Source organism: Contarinia nasturtii, unplaced genomic scaffold, assembly GCF_009176525.2.
Source record: "Contarinia nasturtii isolate CC-2019 unplaced genomic scaffold, AAFC_CNas_1.1 Cnas_scaffold_493, whole genome shotgun sequence".
In the NCBI taxonomy this organism is placed as follows: domain Eukaryota; kingdom Metazoa; phylum Arthropoda; class Insecta; order Diptera; family Cecidomyiidae; genus Contarinia; species Contarinia nasturtii.
This window is the reverse complement of record NW_022197846.1, coordinates 3974994-3985627: the sequence shown is the minus strand read 5'-3', so window position 1 is coordinate 3985627 and position 10634 is coordinate 3974994. Positions and strand designations below refer to the sequence as shown.

Below are 10634 nucleotides of genomic sequence, written 5' to 3'. Positions count from 1 at the left end.
CTCCAGTCAAAGATAAAACAATATGCATACCACATACCACTGAAAAATACCTCTGTTCCTCATTATGAACCATAATTTGTATAAATTTGGTCCAAAAATAACCTAAAAATCCATATTTTCATTGTATTTGAAAAATATTCGAATTCATGTGTCTTGAATCTTTAACTTGGAAAATAGCGCTTACAAAACTATTGATATCAGATAAAAAACCTCTATCAAGGTGAAGAACGAGTGACGAAACCAAAATTTGAAACTCAAAATTTCTGATATCAATTTTGTGACGAAAATAGTTGGTAGATATATTTTCTGTGTACTGTGAATATAAACTTAATAAACATTTGTAAATTCGGAACGTTGCTTCATTGCATCAGCATGAACTCAAAGTAAAAAGGAGAGAATTTCTGCAACGTTCCGAATATACAAATGTATATTAAGTTTATACTCACAGTACACAGAAAATATATCTACCAACTATTTTCGTCACAAAATTGATATCAGAAATTTTGAGTTTCAAATTTTGGTTTCGTCACTCGTTCTTCACCTTGATAGAGGTTTTTTATCTGATTCTATTCACTGCAAATTAGTGAAAATATTTGCAAAGTCAACTTTCAAGGGGAAATTTATTGCGGCATTTTCCTCTGATTACTTTGAATTTTAACATCTGAGTTTTCTGAGAGTAGTTTATGAGGTTTACTGCCTTTTTGAAGCTCAACTTCATAGGTGGCAATATAGCCAAAATGAGAAAAATATAGGTAAAGTACATTTTCGAGCTTCATTGCAAGAAACCTAGTTCTATGATTTTGATTAAATTTCGCCAGATGATAGCTCTCAAAGTCCTCTTTCTAACGCTATATAGCTTATTAGCCAATCAAACTTGTGAAGAGTTTTGGAATTTCAATTTAATTATGGCATTGACAAAAACCTTAGAGAAAAACGAAATCCATGTGATGCATTTATTAGGTAGTTCTGGACGTTCTCATTTCAGTAATTGAATTGAACGATTTCACCATTTATGGATCATCAGCGCAGCTTTTAAGAAAACCATCTATATAATTTATAGGATTTACTAACTTTTTGAAGTGGGAGCGCATAGGTAGTCGTTGAGGCAATATGAGGAAAATATTGGCAAAATCAATTTTCAAGGTGTAATTTATTTTAAAAATATTGTGGCAAAAAATTCAAAATATGAATGTCGAGTAGTTTGTTTTCCTTAGTAGTACGGTTCCACGTTTCACATTAAGCTCTACGGCCAAAAACTGGCAGTGTATTTATTATTGTGGAATTCATAAACAAGACGGAATTACATGCAGAAATTTGCACCGAAGAAAAATAGTATGGATTTCGCGTTTTTTTTTTTGTGGTTTGTAGTGATAAACGTCAAACTATTTGCTTAGAGTAGGTCTCAAGTAGGTCTATTATTATTGTTCGTGTACTGTTCCAACAACTGTTCAAACAATTGTCGACCCTTCGATGAAGCCTGTGAATATGGTTTGAATCCGCTTCAAAAAAATGTTTCCGTTCATGTCGCCAATATTTTCAACTGCTTTGCCTATTCAACAAAAACAAACAAACAATGAAAACAAAACACAATAATAATTAAATTTTAACTCACTATTATCAAGGATATAGATATAAAATGCTTTTTTTATAATGATTTTAATCAAAATGTCGAAAATGATAATCAAGCCGAAGAATTCCCGGCAGTCCTGTTCAAGAATACGATGTTGTTGTTTTGTTTTTGTTAATTTAACACATATAACATTAAAGAGACTTTCAATTGTATTGATTTCTTACATCGTTAGTTTGTGAATATCCTGTTATTTTAAAATAAAAACAGAAACAAAAACAAAATTTACCGCGTAAATAAATCCATTCTTCATAAACTCACACAATCAACTTTAATTTCAATGTTCTGATACACACACAGTAACCAACTGTCAAAACGCATATTAATTTGTTCGGATTCGAAATTTGAATTTATAATTATATTCATGAAATAAAAAAAGATAAATGTAAAAAAGTATGTTGCGGAAACTAAAAATAACACTAAAACGACGTCCGGAATTGGCCAAAGCGTTACACTTTTCGACGTTAAATTGTATAGAAAACGTTACACATTTGTTTGCTTCATCTAAATAAGAACTTTGTACTATAAAGAAATAGTGAGGTTATGGGTGTGTTGTGTATATATGTGTATGTCTTTTGGTGCAAACTTCATAATCGTTTTACTTGTCATCCATTTCTTCGATGAGTCAAAACAAAAGAGTTTTGGAAATCTGCGATTTGTGTTCTTGATTTAATTTTTTATATGTAAAACATGTTTGATTTACAAATAAAATCATTAAAAATATGACAAAAAAGAAAAATGAACAGCGACACATGTAATGAATTAAACCGATTGCATTTTTTTATTTTGATTTTATAAAAATTGTGTTTGTTAAATTGCTTTGGCTATATTATATATTTTTCATTAAGAAAAAATTCAAATTTAAAAACATTACCGAGACATTTATTGTTTGTTTTGTAGACAAAACCGTGCATGGGAAAAAGATAGGCGGGATCGGTTGAACAATACATTTGAGAAATTAGCAAAACTCCTACCAGAATATCGACCCAAAGTAACGTTTAGTAAAATAGAAATTCTACATAAAACCATTGTTTACATTGAGGATCTGAGGAGAAAACTAAGAGATGTGCTTTCAACGCAAAATGCATCGATTTTAAGTATGTATTTAAGTTTATGTTCACGCTTTGATAATTCATTCTCAAAATAAATTCAATTATTTTTGTTCCGTTTCATAGAAACTCAAGAGGAGCTTGAAGGAAGTATTAAAATATTAGTTGAACAAAATAACGATTTGGTGGAACTACTTGAAAAATCAAACATAAAGGTGCCACATTTTATTGTGCCGAAATTCTTCAGTTTCATTATTTCCGTATATGAGGCAAAATCGAATAAAAAAAATGATACGAAGGAAAAACGTGAAATAGTTGATATAAAATCGACAAATTCACACGCGCCCAATGAAAATGTATTAAATAAAAGATCTCCGGAAAAAAAATCAAAAAACAAATCCAATAAAACTGTTCAAAGTCCAGCAAAAAATAATAAAGAAACAATCGAGGAGAAAACTGTTGAATCAATCGATAATTATGGTGCAAAAACACTTCCCAAATCTCAATTGAATATCGAGTTGAATGAGGTTCAATCATTTGGTTCAGTTGATTTGATACCAGTCACCAATTCATCAAAACCAGAAATGAAAATACATGAAAAACCAGTGAAAAATTTTGTTGAAATAACTCCACTGGTTAGCAGTCAGAATGCAAATGTGTCACTGGACAAATTTTGTGATTTAGTTGAACAGAAGGAACACCAAAATAGCCAAGGTTTTTACAATTTATATCACTAACATTACAATTTATACTAGTATAAACGATTAATTTAATTTTTTATTTTATTCAGAACCCAAAGCGGAAAATGTGTCGTTGAATGTTTCAGTGATTGTAAAAAATAAACCGTCTTCGGATGCGGAAAATGTGGGCGTTAAAAAACAGAAAGAGCTAAATTTGGATAACAGTAATATGGGAAAATCGAAAAAACAGCCGAAGTTATCTTTCGATGACGCACAGGTTGATTCACACTGTGATAAAAAGTCCACTTCCATTGAACAAAGTATCGGTCAAAAGCAAAAGAATATATCAACAAATCAAGAAGCACCAAATGTTGGCCAATGTAATGCGAAAAAAATACCTAAAATATCGAATATTAAAACAGTTTGTACTGTAAGCGATCAAAATAAAGCGATAAGCAATGATCATATCAAGGAAATCGCTAATATTAATATTCCAACAAATGAAGCCACAATTTGTGGTAAACGGGTGGAAAATCTTGGATTGCCAAAAGAATTGAGTGAAAATCTTGCAAATGACAAAGATTTATCGGATGAACTATTTTTCCCATTGTCACATACACCAAATGAATCAAATCCAAATGCCCTTTCACCAACGGCGGCATTTCTTTTATCATTTCCAGTAGTATCAACTACGTCGAGCTCAAAACCAACTGAAACTGATAATAGCTATTCGGTGGGCACCAATTTACTGCGTATAGAAGATAAACAGAATCAACCAAAAGATCATAGTCTATTTGAAAGTATTTCATTCATTTTGAATGATTTAAATGATGTATCAGACAATAGTAAGAACCTCTCAAGTGTTGATAATTCTGGTGCAGCTCATTTTCCTAATTTCACAAATAAAACCAGAACGAATATCGATTTGGAGAGGTCAAATGCACTAAATACTGTGAATAACAGTGTGAATAAAAAGGTTATTAGTAAAGCTGAATCGTCAAAATCACAAATTACAAATGATGTTAAAAAACATCAAACTCTTCCAGAATGTCCATTAAATACAATGCAAGCAAATAATTTATTAAGTGATCGAACAAATTTCATGCAATCCAAAACATTCGAAAACGTATCAAATCCAACTGAAAATACATCCGATTTTTATGTTAGTCTTTCAACACTTGGTTTACCATCAAAATCAGCTGCAAAGCCAATAAATCCCAGTTCACATTTCAATTTCCAAATATCATCTTTGGCTCCAAGGAATCTAATTGAATCAAGATCGTTGATTGCCGATACGCCGTTCACATTCTCATTGACAAAATGCTCCGATACAATAACAAATACAACAAAAACCACATCACAGCAACAAGAGGTTTTATATCGGCCAAACAAAACAACTCTGAAGAAATCAACGCCAACAAAACATTTGATTAATGATCGTTTTATTGTTCCACCGCCAGAACCAACATCGATAACACCACTAAATCGATGCAATACATTCAACCCATTTTCATTCGATAATCCTTCGATTGCATCGGCTAGTTCATCAATTACCACTACACCATTTACATTCACACTGACGCCAACATTTTCATCGATTTCGTCCAGTACGCCATTACTTTCAAGTCATGATCCATTGTTCTCATCGTCATTTGATATGCCCATCATGAGATCCACTAATACATCATTAACAAAAAATTTGAAAAAAGAAAATAAACCAGCCACAATTTTGCAATTTGGTTGCAATGAAAAACATCAAATTCAATCAACATCGGGAAAAATTGGCAAAAATTATACAATGCCATCCACATCGAAATCAAGCAAAAATCTGGTCAATTGGATGACATCCACTGTAAATAATAAGCCAACGCAAGAGCTACATTTGGATTTCATCTCTACAGCACCTGAAGAGCCATCACCATGGTCACCTAATCCAAATACAAATTTAATTGTATTGCACGGTGATTTGGCACTGAATACAATTTCAAATGGTTGCAATGTCCCGGCGAATAAATTTGATCTAGATTCGAAAAAGGGACCAATACGAACAAATATCAATCATAAATATGGCCAATCGAAAGTATCGACAAATCGACAACTTGAACGCAGCGGAAAAGGTGGAAAAAGTGATAAAAATTTACAAACATTTAAAATACATCATCAACCAATACAACAACCAATCAATGAATCGCATACAACAAATAAGTTTCATTCAGTCAGTCAGTTGTTGGATCAAGATTTGCGTCAAACGGCAAATAAAAATAGCTGTTACATTTCAAACGAAAGTAAAATGCCATTGAAGGACAGTAGTATGGTGACAACAAAACTAAAAATGTATCCAAAATACGAAATAGATGCAAGTAATCAGTTGGTTGAGAATAAATTTTCAACGAATCCATGTAATATTGTTGGAAATAGTGATGAATGTGATCGAGACTTATTTGGTGGTTATTTTTTCAGCCAGCCAAAGCGTTTAAAGTTGAACTATCATACGTCCAGTGAATTCTTAGGAAATCAAAGTTATCCAACCGCATTTGAAAATTCGAATGCCAATGATCATCTTGCTTCCTACTCCAATTATCAAACATACGACAATGATTGCAATAATGTGTCGTCCACTTCATGCATAAATAATTTATCGAATCAAACATATTCGTATCAATATACACAACCACATTCTCAATCGTACAATCAACAAACGCAACAACTTCCGCAAACTATGTGCGATCCAATCGATTCGTCCAACTATTTCCAAACACCACCTGTATCATCGTTGCCAAATTACAAACCGTCATCACATTTCAGTGATGTAATCACCACCCGCAGTACTACAAAAACAAGTACACATCAAACGTACTCAAATGATAATATTTCAAATGTAAAAATATTGTCTGGCACCACTGCAACATCGAATAGCGTATCAAATAATCAATGGAATGATAGTTTCAGTTGGATGCCTTATAACTTCAATAGCACCGACACAAAAACTGTCACCACGAATAACATTAACGGAAACAATAATAATATGATTCCAAATTTCAATCTCACCACCATTTTTCCGGACTATAATAAGTCTTGATATGGAGAATTTGCATGTATATCAATTGTATATATTTGTTAAGAACAAAAAATTAAAAAGATGAATAAATAATTTATAAATATAAAAAAAAAATATTTTATCTTTACAAATAATTTGTTTGGAAAATTCTATTCGAAAATTCGCCCCATATTTCGCCACAACACACACTGTGGCGAATTACTTGTATTGATAGCGAATTCACATTTTTTTAGAGTGTCATTCATTCCTTCCAATAAAACGTCATTCACCGCATTGTGTGTATGTTCACGTCGTACAGATTTTTACCTATAATTTCGAATTCGTTCACTCTTTTTTGATTGCAATTAATATTTAAAAAAAATTGCTTTCAAATCGTATGTTTTGATTTTGATTGGATATATTGGTTTGAAAACGAATTAATTCACCATAAATAAAAATGCCACCAAAAAAAGCGGCCGCGGGAGCTAGTAAGAAAACTGAAGCTAAAAAGAAGGAGAAAATTATTGAGGTTAGAAAATGAAATGTCTAAGATGATTTTTTTTTGTTCAGATATATGTCTATATAGCATTGACTCAACAAATGCAAAATTATGTCTTTCATATAGGATAAAACATTCGGTTTGAAGAATAAGAAAGGGGCCAAAACTCAAAAATTCATTCAACAAGTAGAAAAACAAGTTAAAAGTGGTGGACAGCATCCACTGAATCAAAATAGTAAAAAAGATGAGAAGGAAAAGAAACTTCAAGAACAAAAGGAATTAAATGCATTGTTTAGGTAAAGAAAAAAGTTCAAATTGCCTTTATTGTTACTGTGAGATCAATTGTTTTTGATGCAATCGCTCTTATAGACCGGTTCAAGCGCAAAAAGTTGATAAAGGAACGGATCCAAAGTCAGTGGTGTGCGCCTTCTTTAAAGCCGGACAATGTGGAAAGGGCGATAAGTGTAAATTTTCGCATGATTTGAGTGTCGAGCGAAAAGTTGAAAAGAGAAGCATTTACGTTGACATGCGAGATGATGACGAAAATGACACTATGGACAATTGGACCGATGATAAACTCAAGGAAGTCGTCGAAAAGAAACATGGAAAGGAAAAAAGAATGCCGACCACTGATATTGTACGTAAACATTAATGGCACCGAACGCTTATGAATTAAACATTTCATTCATTTTTATTAGATTTGCAAGTACTTTTTGGATGCTGTAGAAAAATCGAAATACGGTTGGTTTTGGGAATGTCCAAATGGTGAGAAATGTATTTATCGCCATGCACTGCCATCAGGTTACATTTTGAAAAAAGACAAAAAGAAAATGGATGAACAAAAGAAACCGGATCTCTCTCTGGTCGACTTAATCGAAAGAGAACGTAACGCACTCGGATCCAGTTTGGTGAGATTTATGTTTACACTTTACATACACTTGTGCTAGCGAATGAAATTCAAATATTTACTCTTTATAAAATCAATGTAATATATAGTAATTGATTATTTTCTCTTTTCTTTCCCTTCTAATTTAATATTTAGACAAAAGTAACATTGGAATCATTTTTGGCATGGAAAAAACGGAAAATTCAAGAAAAGAAACAGCAACTGGCTAAGGAAGAGGAACAAAGAAAAAAAGATTACAAATCTGGCAAACAATTCGGTTTCTCTGGTCGTGAAATGTTTAGTTTCAATCCAGAATTGGCCAACGACAATGACTTCGATGATGATGATACCGCAGTAGCTAGCTACGAACGTGAAGATGACGATGATGACGAGGTCTATGAATACAAGGAACTTGATTTGGATGCGCTGGCTGCTGAAGCTCAAGAGGTTTGTTACACAAACAAATTGTTATGGAAAAATGTTATAACATCAAATGGTGCTCATAATTAATTATTATAAATTTTTTGCATTTTCTTTATTAGGTCGATGGCACTGGTACGGTTGCTTGTTTAGATCGTTTACAGAAACCAATCGAAGAGATAGAAGAAGGAGCAGCAGCCACGGACGTGGTGGATGCAACACCATTTAATGAAAATCTTTTCCTCGACGAAGAAGTATTAGATGGTTTAGAAGATGAATTAAATGAATTGGATCTGAACGATAATTCGTAATTTAAATACTGCTCGATTAAATCATTATGAAATTTTTTTTATGTAATCAACTCCAACAATAAAAATTTAATATTGTTTTATCAAATGTTAAACTTGAAATTATACATTTATTTTGATATTGTATTTTGTATTAACGTATTTTGATTAATGATTTTCAAGCTAAAAATATATATTTTTGCAAATACTTTGAAATTACTTCTTCAAATGTTAAATTCAAGCCATTTTGACGGATTTGTAATTGTAATATTATCAATCTGCTCATCAGTTAGTCCCTTTAGTTTGAGTTTGGGCAAAACATTGTTTATAATATGTGCATAGCCGTGACCTCCGAAACCAATCTGTTGAGATTAGAAGAAATGCAATAAGAAATAGCAAGCTATTAATTTGTTTTGTAAATCTCACTAGTCTATGTTTTGTATGAATATCATGTGACATTAATATTCGATCTAAGTATCCTTCATCAACAAGTGAAATGATCTTATCCATGCGTTGAGCATCCGAAGGCATATCCAGATGTTCTGCCAATTGATAGAAAGAAACTTCCGTTCCAAACAAATCGAATTGGCAATACATGCCAAGTTTGGCAAACTCCAATAACATGTCATCGTCATGAATTGTACCTAAAACCATTAATAAAACATTATCTTGGTGATTGAAATACATATTTCTCAACGACAAAATTTTTTTTATCTTATCACTATAAATTCTGTTTATTTGTGCCCGCATAATGTTGCTATCAGAAATATTTATCATCACAAATAGTAATTCAAACGAGTCAAATTCAAATTCCACTTACGATCCAAATGCGACATTACACACTTATCAGCCTTGCCACCGGCTTCCAAATACAAACGCATGATTTCGAATGGTGCACGAGAATCTCGCGCTGAGAAATAAAGTAAATTATACAAATACACATGTTCTTTAAGTAAAATATAAAATTCCTACTAATCAATGAGGATTAGGTGTTTATTTATTACCTGGATGAAAGGTGACTGCACAACCAAGTGCTGATTGTACATCTGCCGAAGCTTTTATTGCACGTTTTTCAAAATCAGAAATAGGCCAATTGCTTGCGATTTCACCTAGAAATCCACATTTTATGATATCTGATCCATTTTTATTACTGCTCACATCAACACCAAACACAATCTCTCTTCTGTACAAATCCGACATTTGCTCTAAGCTAATTGATAATTCACTATTATCTTGCGTCATTTCAAGATAATGTCCAGCTCCCGCAATCACATTTACGCCAGTCTTTTTTGCCACTTCACGATAAAATGTTAAATCTCTACGTATTCCATGAGTTGTATTTTCAACAATGGTACATTTGCTACCACACCATTTTTTATACAAATGTACATCTTCAATTACTTTCTCATTTGTATCATCGTCAAAAAATTGCAGATTATACGGACTACTGTACGGATATTGCCTTAAAACTCCAATATTTCCCAACGAAATTTTCTGCTTTTCCGTGACATAGCCCTGCAAGTGCTTGGGAGCGTCGTTGAAAAAATGATGAAAATCCAATGATAGATGTTCGTGCGGCAAAGTCCGTCCCAAATCTGATGGCAATAAATCACCCAAAACTAATGTCAAACAAAACGAAAAATTCAATTAATAAAATATATGTTTTTGAAAAATAAAAAAAATAAAAGTTCATCTACCCGATTGAACCTTCATTTTAATGTCCTCTATCAAAGCTATCTGTTTTTGTAAATTGGACACGCTTTTTTCATGAATAACAAACAAGTTTTAAACTCAAACTGAATGTGATTAAAGTTATTATTCTCGTTTTATCAAGAAATAACTCGATTTTTTTTTGTTAACGAAATCCAATTATGAAGATGTATGAAGTTGTTGATTAAGACGCATGAAGTTGTTCGAAACGATCAGATATAGATAGCATTTTTTATTTAAATGAAGTGAAGCAATTCAATGATAAATAAAATGAATTCAATTTTACAAAAATTCAAAATTAATCAAATTTAATCTAAATAAACGATTGTTGATCAACGAACGAACAAAAGATTATTGAAGTTTATATCTTCTTTTTTAAAAAATATTTTCAAATTGGCGCCATTTTTGCGCCGAAAACTTGACACTTGTTAACCATATG

The 10634-nt window shown here is 32.0% G+C and overlaps 3 protein-coding genes across 3 annotated transcripts; 2 read left to right on the top strand and 1 right to left on the bottom strand.

Moving 5' to 3' along the window:
• The first annotated feature begins 2241 nt into the window (after positions 1-2241).
• LOC116339067 (putative uncharacterized protein DDB_G0282133) lies at positions 2242-6521 on the top strand. The gene is made up of 4 exons (XM_031764702.1): positions 2242-2381; positions 2528-2724; positions 2803-3390; positions 3467-6521. Exons 1-4 carry the CDS (start codon positions 2350-2352, stop codon positions 6433-6435), a joined length of 3786 nt encoding a protein of 1261 aa, XP_031620562.1. The 5' UTR covers positions 2242-2349; the 3' UTR covers positions 6436-6521.
• Positions 6522-6660: 139 nt separating this feature from the next.
• LOC116339068 (zinc finger CCCH domain-containing protein 15 homolog) lies at positions 6661-8608 on the top strand. Its single transcript, XM_031764703.1, has 6 exons — positions 6661-6922; positions 7019-7188; positions 7262-7529; positions 7591-7800; positions 7935-8225; positions 8321-8608. Exons 1-6 carry the CDS (start codon positions 6851-6853, stop codon positions 8507-8509), a joined length of 1200 nt encoding a protein of 399 aa, XP_031620563.1. The 5' UTR covers positions 6661-6850; the 3' UTR covers positions 8510-8608.
• Positions 8609-8680: 72 nt separating this feature from the next.
• Positions 8681-10343, bottom strand: LOC116339069 (phosphotriesterase-related protein). The gene is made up of 5 exons (XM_031764704.1): positions 10183-10343; positions 9490-10104; positions 9306-9395; positions 8912-9129; positions 8681-8847 (listed from the first exon to the last, which is right to left on the bottom strand). Exons 1-5 carry the CDS (start codon positions 10196-10198, stop codon positions 8710-8712), a joined length of 1077 nt encoding a protein of 358 aa, XP_031620564.1. The 5' UTR covers positions 10199-10343; the 3' UTR covers positions 8681-8709.
• Positions 10344-10634: the final 291 nt, after the last annotated feature.